The sequence below is a fragment of the Ranitomeya imitator genome, chromosome 2 (assembly GCF_032444005.1).
Source record: "Ranitomeya imitator isolate aRanImi1 chromosome 2, aRanImi1.pri, whole genome shotgun sequence".
Taxonomy (NCBI): domain Eukaryota; kingdom Metazoa; phylum Chordata; class Amphibia; order Anura; family Dendrobatidae; genus Ranitomeya; species Ranitomeya imitator.
Genome location: NC_091283.1, coordinates 201,562,796 through 201,589,774, shown reverse-complemented (window position 1 = coordinate 201,589,774; position 26,979 = coordinate 201,562,796). Strand labels below are relative to the sequence as shown.

Genomic DNA, 26,979 nt, shown 5'->3' with positions numbered 1-26,979 from the left:
CTTTCTTATACACCGGAGACCAGATCTGTGCACAGTATTCTAAGTGTGGTCGAACTAGTGACTTGTATAGAGGTAAAATTATGTTCTCCTCATGAGCATCTATGCCTCTTTTAATGCATCCCATTATTAAATTTGCCTTTGTAGCAGCTGCCTGACACTGGCCACTGAATATGAGTTTGTTATCCACCCATACACCCAGGTCTTTTTCATTGACGGTTTTGCCCAGAGTTTTAGAATTAAGCACATAGTTATACATCTTATTACTTCTTATGACCTTACATTTATCCCCATTAAAGCTCATTTGCCATTTGTCAGCCCAAGCTTCTAGTTTACATATGCATAATTTATTTTTTTTAATCCAAATTCATAGAAAAAACCCAATGTCCATTCTACAACATACCTTTTGAGCTTTAAATCCCTTTCATAGTTTTTAGGGTTAAATGATAAACTTCTGTCTGCCTGGGAGCCTCCTGTAAACAGCCACAATTCCGTCCCTGTAACTTTGTGTGACTGCGCACGTCATGGGCAGAACTGGAGACTTATGGAGGAAGAAGAGATGGAAAGTAACAGATGAAAAGATTCAAACTGCGAAATGAGACAATAGTTTTCCGAAATGTCACCAAACCATCTAAAACGCATTTTAGAAGCGGTATATTATCACTTTAAACAATATCTTCCCATTGTGAGCAGAGACACGTTACATTAAACTTATGCAACTCAGCAGAGGAAGAAATACAGAGAAGCTGCACCATTGATTAAAGGGTTATTCTCAACAGATAAAGTTTTGACCTATCCACGAGGTAGGCTATAACTTACAGAGCTGTGCGGACCCCATCGCTGCGACCTTCCCCCCCATTATGGAACTGCAGAAGTGCAGCAGAGCGCTGTCCTCAACCATCTCTGGCAGTTCCATTCTTCGGCTCCGCAGGAGTCTGACCATTAGGATCCCTGCAGATCCCAAGAGCAGGACTGTTGGGAGATCACCTATCCACAAATACAATTTTGGGAATAACCCATTTAACGTTAAGATTCTAACTAGTGATGAGCGAACGTGCTGGGATAAGGTGTTATCTGAGCATGCTTTGGTGCTAACCGAGTGCCTTCGGCGCGCTCGAATAATGTTCCAGTCCCCGCGGCTGTTCGACAGATGCATCACACACAGACAAACCCTGCCGAAGACACTTGGTTAGCCCCCCGAGAATGGCGGATAACACCTTATCCGAGGAAGTTCACTCATCACTAATTGTAACCACGTAATTCTGAACACTGAAAAAAAAAAAAAAACTTCGGTTAAGTTCCCACGATGAGTTTTTGACTGCCCCAAAAAAAGCAGTGTACTACAATTCTGGCAACATGATCGGGATTTATGTAGATCTCATGTATATTTTTTTCTTTTTATATGCAGGGTAAACTGTGTATAAAAACCATTTAACAAAAGCTGCAATACATCAATTTTTCTTGCTGTTATTTGCAGATAAAAAACAAAAAACAGCATGAAATCAGTACATGACTATCACCGCTAAGTAACAAAGTTTCCAAAAGCCAAGCAGCTTTATTTAAAGCTTGACATGACAAAATCCACAGCAGAAAAATGCGTATTAAGATTTTTAAAAAAAAAAAAAAAACAACTCAAAACAAGTAACCTGAGAATCAAAAATGCACCAAATACTCATCAGGGAAACTTTTTTTTTTTTTACTGCACCAATTCTAGAAAATTGGTTCAAGGTCTTCAGTAAAAAAAAAAACCCAAACAAACATTATGAGTATATAGCATCAATGTAGATGTGGTTGCATAATAGATGACCATACACATGCTAAAAATTTGTGTTCTCAATGGGAGCCTATAATATATTTAATAAAACTACCCCATTTATTATTATAACTGTTGAGATGACGCCCCTTGTCTGTACATAGTGAAACATGTATTGTGCCCACTACTTCTCATATAGATGGAGCGGAGAGCCTATTCCTGCATGGCGGCCCACCGGGGGATTCTCCTGTTCTCCGTTGGGCCAGTCCGACCCTGCATATGACTAAACTACCCCCATTAGAACATACAGAATTTCTGAAAGTTATACCAGTACATTAAAACATACAGAACACCTTGCAGACGACAGATATATATTATATTTACCGGTAAATAATGTTTGTAAAGCGCTGTGGAATTGAGTAAAATAAAAAATAAATATCATATTTAATATATAATATGTAATATATATTTTATATATTTTTTATATATTTAATATATACACACATACATATTTTTTTTTAAGCTATGAGATGAACAGATTTATTAAAAGTAAAACCACAGTGCCCAGACGAGGCGACGGCAAAGGAAAACAAAAAATAATAATTCGATCTGTCTACAAACAAAACCATTTGCAATCAGTGATCCAAGAGATTTATTGATGTAGCAGGCACTTTACAGATAATCCTTCTTGGGACAATAAACCCACATTCAGTTTTGTATGAAGCAGGTGTGTCTAATGGATGGTGTTGGCCCCAATGCAGCCTGTGGACCCCACTGGGGGCCACATCACAAACTAGACAGCACTGCTCTTCAGGAATATCCCAAAGCCTAAGCCCCTGCTACAGTAAGAGCAACATTGCATGTTCTACGGGAAGGGTCGTTAGATGTAGGTGAAATGGCTCAGAACAACCTACCGGATGAGCCGCCGCCACTGCCGGCTCCCAAACTCAGCACATTGCCTGCAGCAGGACAATTCTGCCCAGGACCATGTATGTTACTGGGTAAAACAAAATAAATATTCAAGGGTGAATCATGCAATGTTGCTTCTAAAGGCAAAAAAAAGAAATACAAAGTATCAACCAATTAACACAAAAGATAAAACAAAAGTCTTTCCATCACTTCACTCATGGAAGCTGTAGGTTTAATAGTTTACAGGTATCAGTAGAGCAGTGGGCACTGCAGGAGAGCGGTCCTCTTTCTCCAAAACACCCTTCGTCGGGACAAAGAATACCAGGGCGCCCCCAGCGATACTGCAGGTTTAATTTAGAAACATCACAAAACACATTTTTTTGCTTTTTTTTTTTTAATTTTTATTTCCCCCAATCACTACGAGGCTTTGACCCTTTCTGTGCCACAGTAGCTGGCATCTCCTCCCGTGGAAGAAACGCCGCCGTGCCGCCACAGCCTCTGGGGCAGAGGAAAGGGTTAAAGCTGTCATTTCAAGTAAGACCGAACTCAAGGAACTCCTAAAATCCTGTATGTACAAGTTAACAAATAAAAAGCCACCAGTCCTGGGACCCCAAAGAATCGGGTCTGATGCTAATCTCGCTGGCGGTTTTTTTTTTATTTTGGGAATTCTAGCTGGCGAGTGAGAAGGGCACAGAATTTGGGACTTTGGCGCAGCCTCGCTACGTGAGCGGAGCCTCTTGGCTTGGTCAGATTTGGAGGTGTCTCTTGGCTTGTTTTAGTCAATTTCGCTGCTCGCCCATCTTAAGAAAATTCCTCATCTTTGTCAGTTTACATTGCCTTGCTACGGAGGACTGGTGCTTGGAACAAAATATACCCCATTAAACAAACATACATTCATGTCTCGTCCACAGTCAGTAATAAGAAGCATTCCCAATTGAATTTTCCAAAACAGTTTAATATATAGGACTCTGCAGACTGATGGGCCTCTGCATCCACTCTTCCTTCACTGCGCTGGAGCCCCGGAACATAAACGTCTCCATTCAGCTGATACAGTCTTTTACACAGTTTTCCGTGAGGTCAGAACTCGGACTATGGAGCCAAGGCCTCCTATTACTAATGCCTGTGCGGGAAGAAAAGAAAGACCCTGTTACATCACTGGCAGACGGTAAGACACGTTGATAAACTCGTATCCCATACCTCCCAACTGTCCCAGATGCAGCAGAACAGTCCTGAATAGAATGGTGGAGCAGGGAGCCATGGATCCCTAGTCCACTGTTCGGTCTATGTAAAGATTGAGGATCGCATCAGGAACTTTTGGTCTCCTGACATTCTCATGTGACCTTAAGGTCCTGGCAGGAACGGCTCTTCAGTCTCTATATAGAGTGTACCAGTGATTAGGCAGCGGAGACGAGGAGCAGGTCACACAGGCAAGTGTCAGAGCCATAGTCGTGGCTGAGAAGTGTGTATGTGTGTGTACTGTTGTCGTAGCTGAGCTGTGTGTGTGTGTGTACTGTTGTCGTAGCTGAGCTGTGTGTGTGTACTGTTGTCGTAGCTGAGCTGTGTGTGTGTACTGTTGTCGTAGCTGAGCTGTGTGTGTGTACTGTTGTCGTAGCTGAGCTGTGTGTGTGTACTGTTGTCGTAGCTGAGCTGTGTGTGTACTGTTGTCGTAGCTGAGCTGTGTGTGTGTACTGTTGTCGTAGCTGAGCTGTGTGTGTGTACTGTTGTCGTAGCTGAGCTGTGTGTGTGTACTGTTGTCGTAGCTGAGCTGTGTGTGTACTGTTGTCGTAGCTGAGCTGTGTGTGTGTACTGTTGTCGTAGCTGAGCTGTGTGTGTGTACTGTTGTCGTAGCTGAGCTGTGTGTGTGTACTGTTGTAGTAGCTGAGCTGTGTGTGTGTACTGTTGTCGTAGCTGAGCTGTGTGTGTACTGTTGTCGTAGCTGAGCTGTGTGTGTGTGTACTGTTGTCGTAGCTGAGCTGTGTGTGTGTACTATTGTCGTAGCTGAGCTGTGTGTGTGTGTACTGTTGTCGTAGCTGAGCTGTGTGTGTGTACTGTTGTCGTAGCTGAGCTGTGTGTGTGTACTGTTGTCGTAGCTGAGCTGTGTGTGTGTACTGTTGTCGTAGCTGAGCTGTGTGTGTGTACTGTTGTCGTAGCTGAGCTGTGTGTGTGTACTGTTGTCGTAGCTGAGCTGTGTGTGTACTGTTGTCGTAGCTGAGCTGTGTGTGTGTACTGTTGTCGTAGCTGAGCTGTGTGTGTGTACTGTTGTAGTAGCTGAGCTGTGTGTGTGTACTGTTGTCGTAGCTGAGCTGTGTGTGTGTACTGTTGTCGTAGCTGAGCTGTGTGTGTACTGTTGTCGTAGCTGAGCTGTGTGTGTGTACTGTTGTCGTAGCTGAGCTGTGTGTGTGTACTGTTGTCGTAGCTGAGCTGTGTGTGTGTACTGTTGTCGTAGCTGAGCTGTGTGTGTGTACTGTTGTCGTAGCTGAGCTGTGTGTGTACTGTTGTCGTAGCTGAGCTGTGTGTGTACTGTTGTCGTAGCTGAGCTGTGTGTACTGTTGTCGTAGCGGAGCTGTGTGTATGTGTGCACTGTTGTCGTAGCTGAGCTGTGTGTACTGTTGTCATAGCGGAGCTGTGTGTATGTGTGTATTGTTGTCGTAGCTGAGCTGTGTGTATGTGAGTGTGTACGGTTATCGTAGCGGAGCTGTGTGTATTTGTGTGTACTGTTGTCGTAGCTGAGCTGTGTGTATGTGTGCACTGTTGTCGTAGCTGAGCTGTGTGTGTGTACTGTTGTCGTAGCTGAGCTGTGTGTGTACTGTTGTCGTAGCTGAGCTGTGTGTGTGTACTGTTGTCGTAGCTGTGTGTGTGTACTGTTGTCGTAGCTGAGCTGTGTGTGTACTGTTGTCGTAGCGGAGCTGTGTGTATCTGTGTGTACTGTTGTCGTAGCGGAGCTGTGTGTATGTGTGCACTGTTGTCGTAGCTGAGCTGTGTGTACTGTTGTCGTAGCGGAGCTGTGTGTATCTGTGTGTACTGTTGTCGTAGCGGAGCTGTGTGTATGTGTGTGCACTGTTGTCGTAGCTGAGCTGTGTGTATGTGTACTGTTGTCGTAGCTGAGCTGTGTATGTGTGCACTGTTGTCGTAGCTGAGCTGTGTATGTGTGCACTGTTGTCGTAGCTGAGCTGTGTGTACTGTTGTCGTAGCGGAGCTGTGTATCTGTGTGTACTGTTGTCGTAGCGGAGCTGTGTATGTGTGCACTGTTGTCGTAGCTGAGCTGTGTGTACTGTTGTCGTAGCGGAGCTGTGTGTATCTGTGTGTACTGTTGTCGTAGCGGAGCTGTGTGTATGTGTGTGCACTGTTGTCGTAGCTGAGCTGTGTGTATGTGTACTGTTGTCGTAGCTGAGCTGTGTGTATGTGTACTGTTGTTGCAGCTGAGCTGTGGGTACTGTTGTCATAGGTGAGATGTGTGTATGTGTACTGTTGTCGTAGCTGAGCAGTGTATTTCTGTGTGCACTGTTGTCGTAGCTGAGCAGTGTATATGTGTGTGCACTGTTGTCGTAGCTGAGCTGTGTGTACTGTTGTCGTTGGTGAGATGTGTGTATGTGCACTGTTGTCGTAGCTGAGCAGTGTATTTCTGTGTGCACTGCTGTCGTAGCTGAGCAGTGTGTACGTGTGTGCACTGTTGTCGTAGCTGAGCAGTGTATTTCTGTGTGCACTGTTGTCGTAGCTGAGCAGTGTGTATGTATGTGTACAGTTGTCATAGCTGAGCAGTGTGTATGTATGTGTACTGTTGTCGTAGCGGAGCTGTGTGTACATGGAAACCCTCCACAAGCTGGCACTTACAGGATCTTAGAGACCTCACTATGTTATATCAATGCGCTATACTTAGAGAAAGCAGGAGAGGGACGCCTTTGAGATGCCAGCTTCATTTAAGCAGCATTATGACAATCACATAAGATGATAGCAGTAGAGGAACAAGATATTTCTAGGAACTGTCGCTATTGCATTCTACCTTTTACTGAAAAATGATTGCAGGTGAGGATGTAAAACAGCAATAAGCTGAATACACAGGGAGCTTTGACTAACAGTAAGCGAGCCTCCGAGCCCTGAGGATCATGCATACATTACACATCAAGCACAATTTATATGGTGCAATCTATACCTAAAGTTGCCAAAAGTAAAAATAAAATAAATAAATCTCTAATAATCAGCAGCTCATCTATGAACACCTACTGATTACCTGTGGTTCGAAACGATTTGCAAAACTCAGTATCAGCCTAGTCCGTAATCTGTGGCCTCTGGACGGGAGCCGAGAACCACCTCGTGCCTGATGGCATAAGCGGCTCTTCTTCTGATTAGCCGGCCTGGTAGCGTCGCACATGTAACATCACCGGCTGGCTTATAAGAAGAGCTGCCCATGGGGTTCTCAGGGCTCCCGTCCAGCAGCCAGTTTACCGACGTGGCAGATGGACCGGGTCGTGAAAATCAATTTGCACCAACTCTACCACTGATTTAACTGATCAGCAACACCGGTTTGGGGGGACATTTCCCGGTCAGACCTCTTCACATGGGTGACGTGTGTGAAATAATCTTTATAGTTAAAATAATGGCTCTTTTCTGTGATAATTCCCCCTACTAATTCAGTGCCACCACTTTGATGTTCCCCACCGGTCTCCACTTACTTTCCTGTAGCAGACAAGTGCCGTCTACCCAGGTGACTGCTGGAGCCAAGGCCTCAGATGTCATATACTGACTGTGATACCATCATTACAGAAGGTTATGGATTGGCTGCAGTGGTCACGTGGGTAGTTGGCATGTCTTCATTGTGGAATAGATAACAAAACCAATGGTATGACCAGTGTGGTTGTAATTACATCCCGGGCTGGCATGGCGTCATTTGTGTGGCATGTCGAATGGATGACCTTGCGCCAGCCCTGACAAATCAGAAGCCGAGTCGGGGACGATGGAAAGTCTAGCCACCTGATAACACTGACCTGGACGCTGGACAAGGGTCCCACAAATCGAACCGCTGATCTCTAATACAAACGATATGTTACGGCACTCTGCAAATATTGGATGCATGAAATCCAATATTCCTACCAGTGAAATCACGCACATACTGATGGAAGTGTGTGGGACCATCTGCCTCTCTTCGGGTTTGGTCCTATACAGACTAAACTCGGTGCGCCAAGTAAGTCGAGAAGAATAAGGTACAGCCATGTTGGAAACATGGCGCACATGGACCTGGGAGGCAGCCACAGCTCATGATGCATAATGAAGAAAATCCAGACAATACTACTTATAGCAGTAAAAGAATACGCAGGTGCTTGTCCAGTCCCTTACTTCATCTATTGGACTTACTCAGTGGTCCTCCTCCGAAGCCTTCCCACACAGACTGACACAAATTAGACCTGGTCTTCACCCGGTTCTGCTCCCTATCTAATTTCACAACCTCCCCTCTCCCTCTATCTGACCACCATCTACTCACTTTCTCATCACTGTCCTCGACACCTGTCACCCATGTCCAGCAACATGCACACCCCCACAGAAACCTCGCACACCTAGACACCCACACACTCTCTGACTCTATCCTACCACTGTCCTCTATATCCTCACTCCACGACACAGACACTGCCTTCTACAATGCCACTCTCGCATCAGCTATTGACATGGTCGCCCCTGTCATGCATAGCAGAGTGTGACGAATCAATAGGCAACCCTGGCACAATAACATCACTAAAAAGCTTTGGTAAGTATCCAGAATTGGAGAGTGGTGTTGGAAGAAAACGCATTCGCAAGATTATTTCACTGCACTCAAACAAGCAACACACATTCAAATCAGCTCTCACCTCTGCTAAACAGGCCTACTTCACAACCCTCGTATCTTCAGTGTCCTACAACCACAAACCGTTATTCAACACTTAACTCCCTCCTCCGCCCCCCACTGCCCCGGACTTTGCCACATATCTATCACTAACTTTTGCTACCTTCCCCACTGCTTTCAAACATGCCACAATCACATCTATCCTCAAAAAGCCTTCCTTTGACCGAAGCGCTATGTTCAGCTATCGACCCATATCTTTGCTCCCATTTGCTACCAAACTCCATGAGCAGCACGTCCATGCTGAACGTTCCTCTCACTTTGCATCTAACTCGCTCTTCGACAACCTACAATCTGGCTTCCGTCCCCACCATTCCACTGAGACTGACCAAACTTACGAACGACTTACAGCCAAAGCTAACAGACAATTCTCTATACTCCTCCTCCTAGACCTGTCCTCTGCCTTCGACACAGTTGATCACTACCTCCTACTATAGATCCTCTCTTCCTTTGGTGTCAAAGACCTCGCCCTATCCTGGATCTCCTAATACTTTTCCAACCGCACATTTAGCGTTTCCCACTCCCACACTACCTCTTCATCTCGCCCCCTCTCTGTTGGTGTCCCTCAAGGCTCTGTCCTAGGACCCTTACTCTTCTTAATCTATACACTCGGCCTGGGACAACTCATAAGGTCCTATGGCTTCCAGTACCATCTATATGCCGATGACACTCAGATCTACCTCTCTGCTCTCCAGAATCCCAGAGTGTCTATCAGCCATATCCTCCTCCTCCTCTCGTTTCCTCAAGCTCAATGTGGACAAATCTGAACTAAATATCTTTCCTCCATCTCGCACACCTTCCCTACCTGATCTATCTATCAAAATAAATGAATTCACACTTTCCCCTGTCCCGGTAAACCGCTGCCTCGGAGTAACCCTTGACCAGAGTCCTGTCCTTCAAACCGCACATCCAAGCTTTCGCCACCTCCTGTCACCTCCAGCTCAAAAATATTTCCAGAATCCGTCCTTTCCTCAACCCTCACTCTACCATAATGCTTGTGCATGTCCTAATCATCTCCCGCCTCGATTATTGCAACATCCTCCTCTGTGGCCTACCTTCTAACACTCTTGCACCTCTCCAATCCGTCCTTAACTCTGCTGCCCGACTAATCTCTCTCCTTGCTACACTCCTGCTTCCCTCTTTGCAAATCTCTTCATTGGCTCCCAATTTCCCAGCGTATCCAGTTTAAACTACTAACACTGACCTAGAAAGCCATCCATAACCTTTCTCCTCCGAATATTTCCAAACTAATCTCTCATTATCTTCCCTCACGTAATCTCTGGTCCTCCCAAGACCTCCTTCTCTCCTCCACGCTTATTTGCTCCTCACTCAATCGCCTCCAAGACTTCTCCCGAATATCCCCCATACTCTGGAATTCTGTGCCCCAACACATCCGGTTATCCACATTTGGATCCTTCAAACGGAACCTGTAAAACCCATCTCTTCAAAAAAGCTTACAATCTGCAATGACCACACGGCCATCTCAACACCAACGGAGCTCCTGCATCCCCCGAACTACTGTGTCCTTCCCCATAATCCTGTAGAATGTAAGCCCGCAAGGGCAGGGTCCTCTTCCCTCTGTACCAGTCAGTCATTGTTAGTTTTGTTTGTTTTAAGTGATATTTGTATTTTGATGTAACCCCGTCTCATGAACAGCACCATGGAATTAATGGTGCTATATGAATAAATAATAATAAGGTGCAAGTACATTATGTTCTCACCATTGACAGGTGGGCTCATACACTTTGATCAAAACGTGTTCTAAGAATCTCGAGGTTTGCCGAGTGCTTTTGCGTTTAATTGCCCAGCTTCTTCCACATATATGTGATATGACCCCCTGACATCTTCTGCTACATGACTAGTATGGTCTATATCGTAGGAGCCAATATTACCACAGAGGATTTGCCCCCTGACCTCCATGTTGAAGTCTCAATGGAAAACCACACTGCAGGACCATGTAGAAACACAGTCAGTCTTCACGGTTCTTCCCAGTTATGGTCACCGCATGGTCTGTACCAGTGATGGATGGGGATGGACAGTCGCTCGTTCGTCATGCACTTTTATCACTCCTACCTTTTCGTGCCACTGTAGCAATATAGCACTGCTGTTCTCTGTGGGCTTTTCAAACCCCTTGTAGATATATTTCATTAGCAGGTCGATCCCGTTGCGATCCAGTGTTTTTACCGCTTGCTCAATCTCGTTGCTTTTAAAAGATGTCAGGACCTTCAGTACTATTGCCTGGGTACGTTCCTGCGGTCAGAAAGTGGTGAGAGCGTCATCACAGAGGCAGGAACAAGAAGAAATCATCGTACAACATTCCCTGCCTGGAAAACCTGCAAGTTCCTCTATACTCTCGAATTGTGCCGTTCCCCCATTGTTCCTCCTGGAAATGAGTTTATACATTCGACAATTGGGTATCATCCAGCCCCTTACGAGAACGGTGTACGAATCTCAGAAAGGGCTGTAAAACACCCAGAGGCTTGTGCACAGTCTACGGGCTCAGCCGTCTGCCCAGATGCCCTGGTTGGCTACAACAGGGTGAAAGAATCTCTCTCTTCTAATCTTTACTACTGAATGTAAAAACGTGGCAATAAAGATTAGAAAGGACCCTCCCCGGAACGGATAGATTCTCCCAACCTGCCTGGATTCTTGTAAGAGGCCACTCACACTGCGCTTTGGGCCCTTGTGTTGGATGTTCTGTCTGAATCCCTGAAAAAAAACTGTTTAAATGGACTCAGTTTGCGCTTCTTTACGGCATGGTCCATCTTGTTAGACTGGCACAAGAATGGGCAATGTCCTTGGAGAGGCTATCCGTGAAAAATCATCATCCATCTTCAAGATTGTCCAAATCTTATTGATCGGTGGAGGTCCGACCACTGGGACCTTCACTGATCAGCAGAAAGCGGCACTTTTATCCCTATTGGAATAGGTCAGACGCCTGACGGCTGCTCCAGTCATTCTCTATGGGACTGCCAAAAAAAGCAGAGCCCAGCGCTCACCAGCAATATAGGGAACATGAGGAGCCCCGATTAGGCACGCGTGCTGCCGCTACACTAGGACGGGGATAGTCTATCCATCAGAGCAGTTCCTAGCGGAGTCCTGTAGATAAGCGGTAACTTTTCACTGGATAACCCCTTTAAAATTTGAGAACAAAAATAAATAGATTAAAAAAGGACATATTTTTTGCTAAACCTGGCTGTCAGTTGAGGTAGCCATTCCCCACTGGAATCACATTGGACAGGCTCAATAGCAGACCCAGTGACGGGCCCACACGTGTTCAGAGATTCCGTTCAAGGAACAGATAAAGAATTCATGTCCAAAAACCCCACTGATTATTATGGGGTCCTTCTGGGTTACATTATGTGTCTGTTGTTTTTAGAACTGAGGTGGTTGGGAAAGGGGAGCGTTCTGCATGCTTTAATTTTTCCCCATCCAGGCAGACCCCTTAGTGATCAGTGGGGTCCTTCTGCTTGCATCCGTTATGCAGTGAAGCCATTTTTGGATGAATGCTTTGTCTGCTCCTAAAATGAAAATCCATGAATGCAAGCACGGTGGCTCAGTGGTTAGTACTGTCGCTCTGCAGCACTGGGGTCCCAGGTTCATCTTCCACCCAATATAACATCTGCGAGGAGTTTGTATGTTCTCCCCGTGTTTACGTGGGTCCTTCACATACTGATAGGGAATGTAGATTGTGAGCCCCAATGGGGACAGTGATGATAATGTGTGCAAAACTAAAGCGCTGCGGAATATGTTAGAGCTATAGAACTAAAAATCAAGTCATGAGGAGGAGGGGACAGTGTGACTACCTCCTTGACTCATTACAGCCATGTAACTATGCCACAATACAGACCATCAGCATTGCGAACCAGTTAGTTACTACAAGGGTGATGGTTTGGGGTCCTAATCCTGTGTGCAGGATCCCTTAAAAAATAGAAAACATTAGAATAACACAGGATAACCTTTCATTATAGAATAGCCAAGCTTCAATTAAAAAAAAAAAAAAAAAGACAATCCCTTTAATTTTGGATACAATCTTACGTACAGGTAAAACCCATCTGGATCTTCCTCATGAACAGCAGTCATCACCTAATCACAGGATCGGTGACAAACGTATGATTGATTGGTGGGGTTTCAGTTGCTGGGACCCCCATGTTCCCTGTGTGAATGGCGAGGCAGCGTACGTGTAGGACCTTCATTGTCTTATACATGATAAACGCTGTGTTTAGATAAATGGGAGATATCCGGCCAGCCCCATGAATATTCCATCCCGCCATCTCCCGGAGAATGATGGCTGGCTCCGGGTTGGAGCGGCGGACTCACCTTTACTATTTGGTTTTTGGAGTTGACTGCAGAGTTCCGGAAGGCAGCGTGGAAGGCGCGGAGCAGGTCCCCTGTACGGAAGACTGTTAAGGAGGATACCGTAAAGAAATGGAAGCCACAGATGACCGGGGCAGGGAAGACATGGAGAAATACTCACTCAGCCTTGGCACATAAGGTATAGGGGATCCATTCACACAACAAAAGCAAAAAACGGATTATTCAGCCTCACAAGAGCCGCTGTGTGCTTACAAACCTTTAACTATGATAAAGAATAACTTTTTTTTTTTTCTTTACTATCAGACCCTATGTGCCATGTACAGCGCTATACACCCATACAGTGGTGGCATACATTGAGCGCCATCCCCAATACTCGCCTCTGGTGTCAGCGCCATTCCAGGGATGCCGACACTGGCTCTCCCCGGGGATCACGTGACAATATGTCACGCAATCACTGTGGCCAATCAACGCCGCTTCCTCTCTCTCCGCAGCGGTCACTACTTTTTGATTACTTATGCGCCCGAAGGCGGGGACAGTGACGCCACCACTGATTGGGCGCACAGCTCACGTGATGCAAGTGCCGCCACCGCTGTAACTATGCCGTAACAGGAGGGCAGCATAAGTGTTTTTATTTTAACAGGGGCAAACATTCATCCTAGTAGTGGACAACCCCTTTAATCACCCCCCCCCCCCCAAAAAAAAAGGAGCAAAAATGCATTACTGCGTTCTTTGAAATTTACTGTCTACAGTGCGAAAAGACACTGAAGAACTTGATGCTACAATATTTCAATTCAGTATGGAAAAAAAACAAGTGTGTGCAGGAGATTTGTGAAATCTCAGCATTTAATTTGCATTAAAAAAAAGAAAAGAAAACACTGCAAAAAAGCAACGTGTGAACAAAGCCGGGTCAAAAAAACGTCAAGTACTGCATATCAGGACAATGCTACAAACAGATCTAACAGTCTATTAATTATATGATCACACATGGCCGCCTCTTCACCCGTTCTCCCGCCGATGCCGAAAAACACCAATGGACCTCTGGGCAAGAATGGCACAGTTCCTATCCATGTGCCATGTCTGGAGTCCAGGTTCTACGCATCTATCACCATCCGACACGTTTCTTGTAATCGGGCAGGTTTCACTCGAAATGATTTAATGGGGGGGAGAAATCAATCTTTCCTCTTTCTGGATATTAAAGGGTTAACCGTCATTGATATGATCTATGTAAGTATTAAAAAAACTGGTCCCATATCACCTATCCCATATCACCTATTCGCGGGATCGGGGGGCTGACCGTTAGGAGTACAAGAATGAAGGTAATGAGCATGTGCGACCACCGTTGTAGGAGTAGTGGTCGCACATGCCCACTACTGCTCCATTCTCAGAGGACGGAAACCAGACCTCCAGCGATCATAGACAGTTATCTAGTTGATAAATGATTCATATTTATATATCCGGGATTATCTTTAAAACTAGAATTTTTCTAAAATAAAAGGCAGTGTCCACCTTAAAAAAAAAAAAAAAAAAAAAGGGGGGGAGGGGGCCAAACAACAACAGTCACGTAAAATAAAACCAAATACTCACCCTTCCCAGGTCCAGTGCCGACTCTCCGACAGACCACGCACATCAGTGCTGCAGCCAATCACAGTACTCAGCATTTCTGATGATGTAAACAACAAGATCAGTGATTGGCTGCAGCGGTGATGCAAGCTGTAGTTGTGATGCCAAATACACAGTCAAGCCAGAGAGCCAGCGCTGGACCCGAAGAGGGTGAGTATTATATCATTTTTACATGATTGCTGCTCTTTGGGGACCACTTGGGAGAGCCCTTTAAAGAGGTAGTACACAGGATAGGTGAGAAGGGTCTGACCACTTGGACTCAAGCCGATCACAAGAACGGGGTCCTGTGTCCCACGTCTGCGTCAGACACGGGGGCCAATACTGGCAACGGTTGTCAATCCCATAGTAAACTTAATAAAGCATAATTTCCCCCCCCCAATCCACTAACACAGAGGTCACAGGACCGCCATATACGTAAAGTTACTTGTCTTGCACAGACCCCGGATTACAGCCTGCAATGTACAGTAATCCAGAGCTGCATTCACAATTCTGCTCCTAGTCCTTGAAAACTGCTGGCATGTTGTGAGACACATTAACAGCTTCCCGGGCCTCCAATAATGTTCCAACAGTGCCTAAAGTGCTTCCAAAAATATAATTTATCAGGGTATGCTTTGTAGAAGTACTGTGATTCCAGCTCTGAAGCCAGTTTAATTGTAAACGCAGCCTGGGACTGTAAGAAAGGAACAGCACAAGATAAACAATAACGTATTTTCTGATTTTTTCAATAACCCTAAGGCTATGTGCACACGTTCAGGAATTCATGCAGAAAATTCCTGTGGAAATCCGGACATTTCTGCGAGATTTCCGCAAGAAATCCGCATGCGTTTTTTTGCGCGTTTTTTTCCCGGACATTTCCCAATGCATTAGACAGTGGGAAATCCGCGGAAAAAAACGCAAAATTAATGAACATGTTCATTATTTTTCCGCAATGCGTTTTTAGTGCGGAAAAACGCACATCATGTGCGGATTCCATTATAAATGATGGGATGCCTAATGTATGCAGATTATTTGCGGTTTTATAGCGTTTTTATAGCGCAAAAATGCTAAAAAACCGCAAATAATCTGCAACGTGTGCACATAGCCTAAAAGTACACAATGTATGGGAAAATCCCACATTACCGGCGTACACGTCTTCTTCTTACACTGGGGTACTGGAAAACTGACGATCATTTTGAAGATTTTATAAAACAGGAAAAACCTGTTCATAGGATAAACAATGACGCAGCGCTCGGGAAATGTGTCAGTCATTATCCATCATTACACCCCGCTGGTGGAGCACAAGTAGTGGGAAAGATACTATAACCTGTGTCACTGCAGAAATGTATGAGGATCGGGAGATAAAGGGAACATTACCTGCTGTAATCAATGCCAAAGGTATTATGTTCTTACAGATATTCAAAACAAATATCTATCAGGTATACAGAACACAGCATCCACCATTCACAATAGGTGATATCACAGCTCACCTCCTCCTCCTGTACAATGACTTGATAACACCTCTATATACAGTAGATAACAGGATGCACCATTCACAATAGGTCATGTCACAGCTCACCTCCTCCTCCTGTACAATGACTGATACCTCTATATACAGTAGATAACACAGGAGCCACTATTCACAATAAGTGATGCCACAGCTCACCTCCTCCTCCTCCTGTACAATGACTGATAACACCTCTATATACAGTAGATAAAGGTACCGTCTCACAGTGGCACTTTGGTCGCTACGACGGCACGATCCGTGACGCTCCAGCATCGCTCCAATATCGCTCCAGCGTCGTAGACTGCGGTCACACTTCGCAATGCACGACGCTGGAGCGATAATTTCACGACGTGTTTGTGATGTAGAAGCTGTTGGTTACTATGCGCACATCGTATACAATATCGTGCACACCTTTGTTACACCATGCGATCATGCCGCCACAGCGGGACACTAGACGACGAAAGAAAGTTCAAACGATCTGCTACGACGTACGATTCTCAGCGGGGTCCCTGATCGCAGGAGCGTGTCAGACACAGCGAGATTGTAAGTATATCGCTGGAATGTCACGAATCGTGCCGTCGTAGCGATCAAAATGCCACTGTGTGACGGTACCCTTACAGGATGCACCATTCACAATAGGTCATGTCACAGCTCACCTCCTCCTCCTGTACAATGACTGATTACACCTCTATATACAGTAGATAACAGGATGCACCATTCACAATAGGTCATGTCACAGCTCACCTCCTCCTCCTGTACAATGACTGATAACACCTCTATATACAATAGATATCACAGGATCCACCATTCACAATATGTGATGTCACAGCTCACCTCCTCCTCCTGTACAATGACTGATAACACCTCTATATACAATAGATATCACAGGATCCACCATTCACAATATGTGATGTCACAGCTCACCTCCTCTTCCTGTACAATGACTGATAACACCTCTATATACAGTGGATAACACAGGATCCACCATTCACAATATGTGATGTCACAGCTCACCTCCTCCTCCTGTACAATGACTGATAACACCTCTATATACAGTACATAACAGGATGCACCATCCACAATAGGTGATGTCACAGCTCACCTCCTCCTCCTGTACAATGACTGATGATGCCTCTATACACATCTGATAACACTGGAAGTAAGAGTCTAAAATTGCAAGATTTATGATTTATAATATATTTTTTTTTCTATAAATATAAAAAAAATGATTTACAGAACAGGTGATTTTCTACTGACACATCAAGCTCTCGGTGCACAATGTGCTGCTGAGCAGTGGGGTTTCTCCTTGAATAGAGGCGGTATGGCGACCTGCAGCGGGCCGGCGTATTATTGATTACAATTGTGCTGGGACTTCCCGCTGGTAGAGAGGAGGCGAGAGCTGCAGTGCAGGGCGCACTGTGTCTACACAAATCCTTTCACCTCTGTTCTTACTAAATCCTATTAAGACCTGAATAATACTGAATAACATTCACACACACCGAATGTTTCGCACGCGGCTTCCTAATCATTCGGAACATTCATACTTATAAATACAGAGCGACCCCAGATAATCCAATGTAGGAAGAATAAAACCCCTAACACTTTCCCAGTAATAGAGTACTGAATGATACTAAGAATATTGATTTAAAAAAATAATGGGGATGATTTAACATATTAACCCCTTAAGAACTTGGCAAAGTCATTTTTGCATTCTCGATTTCTTTTTCCACTTTTCCTTTTTTTTTTTTTTTTTTATTAGTTTGGACAATTACTCAAGCAGCAATACCCAATACGAACATTTTTTTATTTTTCTCCATTTTGCTATATAGGTCTGGGGAAATAGGAGGGCGAATTAAACTTATATTTTTTTATACATTAAAACATATTTTTTAATATTTTATTATTTTAATTTGCAGTCCCCTTGAGAGACTTGAACTTTGCAATCTCCTGATCACCTCTATAATACACTGCAATACTGAAGTAGTAATGTGTATTGTAACATTACTGGCTTCCTATGCAACCCAGTAATACCATGGCAGGCACGAAGGCCCTCGGCTGCCATGGCAAGCCATTAGCACCCCACAAAATCACTCCAAAGGTGCGATTGGGCTCCAGAGTGATGGAGACTTTTTATGATTGACAGTGCCATCTCGGAGAATAAACTGATGTGATCAGCTCGCTCCAATCGCATCACTCAGCTGTGTAACACAGACGGCACCCACATTACATGGCGCGTGCTCAGCTCCTGAGCCCGCTCCATGCAGTGATGGTGCACGGCCACCATACATGTATTCAATCCTCAAACAGGACTAGCGGGGTTATTTTCAACATTAAAAGTTACCGCATATACACAGGAGAGAGGATAAGGCATTGGTGGCCGTCCGACCTGCATAATGCTGTACGCTGCTATCTTCAACAGTCCCATAGACAATGAAAGAAGCTGTAAGGTGCATGAGCGGCCGGCCACGGCTCTGGTCCGATAAGGCAATTTTGAGCCCCAATTTTGGAATAATTGGGCGTACTAGCACTCAACCCGCCACTGATCTCATCACAATTCTCACCGATCCTGTTGAAGATGATAACTTAATTTTGCAAATAACTAAAGAAATTTCTGGGAGCACCATATTTGACATGTCAATCAGAAATAACACACAAGGAAAGAAATAAGCAACAACGGAAATGGGCAAGGCACGATAAAGGGGGCGGCGAGGCAAAGGGGGGCAGCGAGGCAAAGGGGGCGGCGAGGCAAAGGGGGCGACGAGGCAAAGGGGGCGACGAGGCAAAGGGGGCGACGAGGCACACCACTCAAGCAAGGAATTCCACCAAGTTCAGATTAGACACCCCACCAGTGTGAAGGAAGCCATGAAATATCACTACATTGTGCCCAATAGTGATGTTTCTCTCCGTAATCAAGTCCTCATTACAATATGTGAAAGGTTTGGCGCAAGAAAGAACATTTCCTGGATTCTGCCATATTTCTAACCTAAAACTGTGACCTCTACACTTATTCCTCACCTTATACGGCAGCGGCCTGATATACACAGCTGTGTACCGCCATCTATATAATCAAAAAGAAACATAAGCTCTGCAGTGACAGCCTCACCATTGTGACGCTGGGGAAAATTCCAACCACTGATTAACCACAAGGCTTCATTCACACAGCGGCCGCACGAGCCGTCCTCATTCAGGTCGGAAAGTGAAAATACAGAACGACGGCCGTTTATAGAAGGGGAACAGGCACAGAAACGCCTTCATGTATCGGCCCAATCACACGGAGAACAAGACGTCCGAATCTACTATGTGGCCTCCACGCGAATTCACACCGGTGACAGAATATTGTGAGCCCTGCAAAGTCCATTATTAGTCATTGTGAAGCTCGAGAAAAGGTTTAAAGGGGATAATTCGCCCCCCGCTGGGAACCCCAGTGATATCTGCGCACAAACCTGACGCTAAGCACCACCACAGAGGAAATCAGTATAACGGGGTGTTCGTTTTTTTGTTGTTTATTTAAACTTCCATCTGGGTGACATTATATTATTTCTTTCATTTATGTTATTTTTGGATCTCCCTTTTTTAGGTCATACTTTTTAAAGTTCTGTGGACCTCAGGCATCAGCCCACCGCCTGCCCGAACCGTACAGAAGCTGGCTCCAGTGAACTTCAGAGCAGCACTTACAACCTCTATAGAATAGAGCTTGTAAGCGCTGCACGTATTTAAGCAGCAAGCAATAAAATATACAGCAAACTTTCTTGTTTTTAATCCACCCGATCCAATGGGGCCTTTAGAGAGGCTAACTAAGGCCGAATTCAGTCGTCTGTATCAGTCCAGGCACAGACAGCAACTCACCACGGTCTCCTGACTCAAATTTGGCAGCGTCATAGGCCGAGTTCAGATCAATGGCCAGTCCGTACACAGACGTCTGAAGTCAGGGGTCTTTAGTAGGGGAAACAGAGGACCCTTCTACAATCAGATCAAAAAAGGACTACAAAGTTCAGCACTCACTGTAATAAACCCAGGATGCCCGTCCAATATACAGATGACTTATTGCTCTCACTTGCCCTGCTGGCAATATTGGGGTACATAAAACAAATGCAGGGTTTTATTGTCAATCCTATTCCTTCATGCCTCCCCAATTCTTCCAGTATGTCAAGTCAGGGTTATGGATTGCAGCAAAGTGTTAACGCGGACCCTCTGCCTCCAAGCTCACAATCCACTACAGTCGAGGACCCTCTGCCTGCGAGCTCACAATCTGCGACAGGAGCAGACCCTCTGCCTGCGAGCTCACAATCCACTACAGTTGAGGACCCTCTGCCTGCAAGCTCACAATCTGCGACAGGAGCAGACCCTCTGCCTGCGAGCTCACAATCCACTACAGTCGAGGACCCTCTGCCTGCGAGCTCACAATCCGCAACAGGCGCAGACCCTCTGCCTGCGAGCTCACAATCTGCGACAGGAGCAGACCCTCTGCCTGTGAGCTCACAATCCACTACAGTCGAGGACCCTCTGCCTGCGAGCTCACAATCCGCGACAGGCGCAGACCCTCTGCCTGCGAGCTCACAATCTGCGACAGGAGCAGACCCTCTGCCTGTGAGCTCACAATCCACTACAGTCGAGGACCCTCTGCCTGCAAGCTCACAATCTGCGACAGGAGCAGACCCTCTGCCTGCGAGCTCACAATCCACTACAGTCGAGGACCCTCTGCCTGCGAGCTCACAATCCGCGACAGGCGCAGACCCTCTGCCTGCGAGCTCACAATCTGCGACAGGAGCAGACCCTCTGCCTGTGAGCTCACAATCCACTACAGTCGAGGACCCTCTGCCCGTGAGCTCACAATCCGCGACAGGTGCAGACCCTCTGCCTGTGAGCTCACAATCTGCGACAGGCACGGACCCTCTGCCTGTGAGCTCACAATCCGCGACAGGAGCAGACCCTCTGCCTGCGAGCTCACAATCCGCGACAGGCACAGACCCTCTGCCTGTGAGCTCACAATCCGTGACAGGCGCGGACCCTCTGCCTGTGAGCTCACAATCCGTGACAGGCGTGGACCCTCTGCCTGCGAGCTCACAATCCACGACAGGCACAGACCCTCTGCCTGTGAGCTCACAATCCGTGACAGGCGCGGACCCTCTGCCTGTGAGCTCACAATCCACGACAGGCAGCGCAGGCTTAATGCTTCCCCCAGGAATACAGATGTCCCCCAGTCACAATCCTATATTTAGTGCTGGGGACGCTGCATTTCTAAAATAGGGAATTTGGTAGAAATGTTGGATGTGACGTAGCGGCAGGCATGTATAAACCAGAGGCCGGCGAGAGCTCGGGTAATGATTCACTACACGAGAACGTAAAGGAAAAGGAGAGCGGGGGGCCGAACTGTACAAACCGGCAGCACAAAGTCAACTTGTGTGTATAAGAGCAGACTCCGGCACACACAGATCAGCAGCTTCACTTATCACACAGTGATCCCCCCCGCACACAACATTATAGAAGCCAGGCCTGAATTATAAGGAGGGCGTCGGAGCCAGGCCAGCGTAGGTGCAGGATGCTTACTAGGGGTCTGCAAGGCAACCAGTGATCAGGTGCCAACTGGCGAGGGTCCGGCTTCTGCCTAAATGTTGGGTTTCTCATTGATACTAGTCCTGACGTTCTTACCCCTGTGCAGTCACAGCTTCCAGAAGATTGGGGAAAATGCAGCCGGCCTCCCATCAACGTCAACATAGAAATGTCTTTTTCATGCTTCCATTGACTTAGCGGACAAATTTGGAGCCTTCGATTTTTTCTCCCCATCTTAATTGATATGTTCCTCTTTTTTTTTTTGCTCAACGCTAGGATAAAATTATAAAAACACACTTTCGGCAAGTTTTCCCCATTGGAATCAATAGGAAGTTTATTCAAAGTATTTGCAGTGTGTTTTGGAGCAGAACCCATGTAATAAAACCTCTGTGAACACAACTTTACGCTGATCCGTCAGGCAAAACATTAGTGGTGTGACCGCATGGAGCGGCTACACTGATTGTCCATTAGGATTTGCGGGTGGAAAATCTTCAGTGTTACATTAACAACAACACTGATTGCGTCCACACGGCACGCTGCCATATTTCAAGTGTGAACACCGACTCTTAGTCTAGGGTCCTGGGTCGCACAATTATTTTCTCTCCATCGGTTACGAGGCGCATGATCAGAACGGCATCAGTTTTTCTTAGAGGTGGAGAGAAGAAAAAAAAAAAAAAAAAGTTTCTCTTCCTTCTCCATTCTGTCAGTCCGTGAATATCGGATCACACTTGGATGGCATCAGAGTGCAGTCTGATATTTTCCGCAGACCCAAAGGCTTGCATTGCCGATTTTGATCAAGAAATAAAATCAGACATATGCACGGCCCCATAGAATATCACAGATATGAGTGTTATCTGTGAAACCAACGAGCCCTTAGAGGAACATGATCACAACCTTTTTTTTTTTAACTAAGTGCTGCCCCGCTGTAATTTCCCGGACAGGAAAATCCTGCTCCACCACGTGCCACCTACTACCAATGTAGGAGCTAGATACACAACAATATGTGTGAAAAGTTACTAGGCAAAGATACAATGTCACAGGCCACAAGCAGCAGGCACAATAAACCTATGATGGTCGCGTCTGTAAATCGTAGGCCCAGACATGGTCGTGCCAGTCTCAGGGCATCAGTAAAGCCAAGCTACCTGTGTGACTAACGCCTCCTCTGGATGTGGGGAGGAATTCAACGCTCCTTACTACACCAGATAGGATTTTTTTTTTTTTTTTACAACTCATTCAAAGTCAAACATAATCAGGGTGTGGTGGGCGAGAGCCCTTCATTACAGAAGTCGTCACTCCCATGCCAGGGAGTTACAAAGACGGCCATTCAGCGGCACACCCGTGTAACGTGTGCACCTTCAAAACATGGCAGTCTGGAAATCCTCTGCTGCAGACAATCGATTTTTCGATTACACCTCCTGTCTGGACACAATGGGAGTTGTAGTTTTGCAACTGCTTTGGGGACACTGAGTTCTTATGGAGTTGATAAGAAGCAAATCTTCTGTCCAGAGAGAAATCTGCTGTGTAAAACAGAGGCAGCCAGGGGAACAAAATTGTAAAGAGGGGATTCTGATTTCGGAAAACCCCTGTCCCACCAGCTGCAATTGGTTTACAAAAAAAATATATATATATATATATATATATATATATATATATATATATATATATATATATATATATAGTAAATATATATTTTATATAATTTTTTTTTGTGAAGAATCAGCAATGGACCTGGGGAGGGTGAACAAATATATAATATATATATATATATATTTAAATATTATATGTTCGTTCACCCTCCCCAGGTCCATTGCTGATTCTTCACCACTACTCCAGATGCCTGTAATTGACATCATTGCTGCAGTGCCTATTGATTGGCTGCAGAGCTGTCGATGTGCCATTGACGCTGCAGACAATAACAGACAATGGATGTGTGCAGCGGTGGACCGGGGGAAGGTGAATAAAAATATAGAAACTGGAACCAGGGGGACCGTTCTTTTTTCAAAACTGGAAAATCCCTTTTAATATTTTTTTCACACGCACGCAAATACAAAAAGAAAATCTGCACAGACATTGCGTAGAGGTGGGCGACAGGTGCTCTAGTGGTAACAAAAGTTTCTGGGAAAGTGAGGGGGGACAACTACGGTAGTTTAGGAGCCATACTGCAGACATATTGGTTGGTGTAAGTGAGGGGGGGAGGGGAGAAGTAAAAAAAAAAAAAGATCACTTTGGAGGAAGAGGATGAAGCTGAGCTGCATAAACGCTGCTGGATGTCACAGGAAAAGCTTTATAAATATTTATGGTAATAATAAACCAATTTATTTATCAACGTGTTCTAAAAGCAAACAACGTATCACACCCAACACCAAGTATCACGCTTACTGGACCGGTCATGGGGATTACAGCGTACATGCATACAACTTGCTGGGATCTGAGGTTCCACAACAGACACTTCTGCTGTGAGGGAGAAAGAAAATGAGAACGATGAAAGCAGCGAGACCTAAATATACATTATACATGATCTTACAGCACGTTCTCGAGGCAAAACAGAAGTGGGGCACCGGAAACAGACAGGCAGGTTTTTTTTTTGTTTTTTTTACTAGATCACAAAAAAGACTGTATTCCAGCCCTTAGAGAGCGCTGCGTCTCTCTGCTGCAGATTTACTTTTTTTCACTCATTGCAAAATCAAGACATGAATTTTATTTGGTCATAAATCAGCTGACAAGAGCCAAGAAAAAAAGTTACAAACTTCCAGTCAGAACATCATAGTGAGCTCACTGACAGATTCTCAGTTAACTCAGTCTTCAGCCAGCAATAGAAAATTGAGCCCATGAGCTGTTTAAGACAAACAAAAATAATGCTTAGCCCCAAGCACAAGTAATATGTAAAATATAAATAAATAAAATATATATATATATATATATATATATATATATATATATATATATATATATATTTATTTTATTTTTTTCCCCTGTATATAAGGCTACATAGGAATCCCTTAGTCACTAATATCTATGGGGCAAATCCTCTGCAACGTACAACCTAACACCCCCACAGACCTGGGGGTCTGCCACTGGACCACAGTGACTCATTACTCTGACACATTGTGACCTTAGTATCGTCCTTGCCCCTAAATACAATACCGTGGACATTAGCGGCTGAAATCTTAAGATACTGACATTTCTAAGAAAGTCAAAATTAACACCAACTAAAAAAGTGGACATTGGTGACATTCTGGGACCACCGCTGCCGACCACTGCGGCTCCAGAGACCACCGACGGCCACTGCGGCTCCAGAGACCACCGCTGCCGACTACAGCGGCTCCAGAGACCACCGCTGCCGGCCACTGCGGCTCCAGAGACCACCGCTGCTGACTACTACAGCGGCTCCAGAGACCACCGCTGCTGACTACTACAGCGGCTCCAGAGACCACCGCTGCCGGCCACTGCGGCTCCAGAGACCACCACTGCTGGCCACTGCGGCTCCAGAGACCACCGCTGCCGGCCACTGCGGCTCCAGAGACCACCGCTGCCGGCCACTGCGGCTCCAGAGATCACCGCTGCTGACTACTACAGCAGCTCCAGAGACCACCGCTGCCGGCCACTGCGGCTCCAGAGACCACCGCTGCTGACTACTACAGCAGCTCCAGAGATCACCGCTGCTGACTACTACAGCAGCTCCAGAGACCACCGCTGCCGGCCACTGCGGCTCCAGAGACCACCGCTGCTGACTACTACAGCAGCTCCAGAGACCACCGCTGACAGCTACTGTGGCTCCAGAGACCACCGCTGCTGACTACTACAGCAGCTCCAGAGATCACCGCTGCTGACTACTACAGCAGCTCCAGAGACCACCGCTGCCGGCCACTGCGGCTCCAGAGACCACCGCTGCTGACTACTACAGCAGCTCCAGAGACCACCGCTGCCGGCCACTGCGGCTCCAGAGACCACCGCTGCCGGCCACTGCGGCTCCAGAGACCACCGCTGCTGACTACTACAGCGGCTCCAGAGACCACCGCTGCCGGCCACTGCGGCTCCAGAGACCACCGCTGCTGACTACTACAGCGGCTCCAGAGACCACCGCTGCTGGTTACTATGGCTCCAGAGACCACCGCTGCTGGTTACTATGGCTCCAGAGACCACCGCTGCTGGTTACTATGGCTCCAGAGTCCACCACGGCGGTTACTATGGCTCCAGAGTCCACCACGGCGGTTACTATGGTGCTGGAGACATTAACCCCTTTAGTACAGCGCAGATATGTCCCAATCGCACTCATATCTATGGGGGCATTCTGCATCATTAATAGGTCCGGGGGCTCGCCACATGAACCCGCTGCCGATCATTAGATGCCATCTTTCCTACTGCCCCCATATACAATATCATGGGCACCGGGTCCTGAAATCATCTCCATGCCCATTACCTGCCGTTATGACACCGGACCACCGCCGGCCCCTTTAGCACAGCGCAGAGCTTTCTGTCAAGAGAAAATCCCAAAGATGTAAATGGCCCTTTCTCAGTGGCAGAAGTTGTGCCTCAGGGGTCTCCGCCAGCCCCCCAGTAGCAGGCAGCCGAGGCACCGCGGAGAATGAATGGCCGCTGTCCCCACTCCCGGACCTGCCGGCGGCAGCGCAGGATATTGCCTGATGAGCCCGTCCACCTCGCACTCGTCCGGCCCCTGGGGCTCCGCCGGCTCCTCCTGCAGTTGGTCGTCCACGAACTTGTTCTCGTCGTACTCATCGATATCCACCCTGCGGAAACGCGACGACAGTGTGTTCTTGGCCATGGCGGGCAGGGTGGGGGTGTGACAGGCCGCGCGGGGGTCCCGGCACTCTGGGGGTGACCCGGGGGACTGCACACAATGATGGCGGGGGCGACCGGGAGGGAGGAGGCGGCGCTGGTTACTGTCACGGGCTTCCCGTTCCTTTCCGCCCGGCTCCCTCCGCTTCCGGTGGCTCCGGCGGGCGGAGAGTGAAAAGGAAGCGGAAGCTCATCAGCGACCTCACGGAGGGAGGGACGGAGGGGAGGAACGGAGGGAGCAACATGGCGCCTGCTTGTTGCTTAGCAACTGCGGCCCGGTATCCACAGGGGTCAGGACTTGTTCTGTGGAAAACGCGAAATAAAACACTTGATTATCTGTCACTGATCTGTACAAATTCATTATTTTGGGGCCTGAGAAAAAAATTCATGAAGCGTTTATGGCGGCGTTTTTTTCTGTCCGCCTGTGGCTATCCGACAGCTTTTTTTTATTTTTTGAGGGGGGGGGGAGGATTGCGTGGAAAACGCAACACAAAAAAACGCTCAAACCATGGCCCTAGTCATTGGTAGTGGAAGGCCACGTGCTCCGTGTTCACGGTTTTGAGCAGTTTTTAACCATTTCAGGTTTACACAGAAGCCAATCTGTTAAATGAAGCGACCGACTGCTCGACAGGCGACTCCATAATGTACAAGTCAATGGGGAGCGTCTACAGATGTTCGTAGGGC

The 26,979-nt window shown here is 46.5% G+C and overlaps 1 protein-coding gene across 1 annotated transcript; it reads right to left on the bottom strand.

The window, feature by feature from the left end:
* Positions 1 to 2,385: 2,385 nt before the first annotated feature.
* Positions 2,386 to 26,483, bottom strand: ARPC5L (actin related protein 2/3 complex subunit 5 like). The gene is made up of 4 exons (XM_069748480.1): positions 26,136 to 26,483; positions 12,849 to 12,921; positions 10,602 to 10,778; positions 2,386 to 3,779 (listed from the first exon to the last, which is right to left on the bottom strand). The coding sequence occupies exons 1-4, from the start codon at positions 26,279 to 26,281 to the stop codon at positions 3,717 to 3,719; spliced, it is 459 nt and encodes a 152-aa protein (XP_069604581.1). The 5' UTR covers positions 26,282 to 26,483; the 3' UTR covers positions 2,386 to 3,716.
* Positions 26,484 to 26,979: the final 496 nt, after the last annotated feature.

Bases quoted from the DNA above. Each gene is read 5' to 3' on its own strand.
- ARPC5L (XM_069748480.1), bottom strand. From the start codon at position 26,281: ATGGCCAAGAACACACTGTCGTCGCGTTTCCGCAGGGTGGATATCGAT. The intron at 10,779-12,848 runs GTGAGTCCGCCG...TTCTGACCGCAG, and splicing joins CCAAAAACCAAATAGTAAAG to GAACGTACCCAGGCAATAGT. The intron at 3,780-10,601 runs GTAGGAGTGATA...CTTCCCGCACAG, and splicing joins TGCTACAGTGGCACGAAAAG to GCATTAGTAATAGGAGGCCT.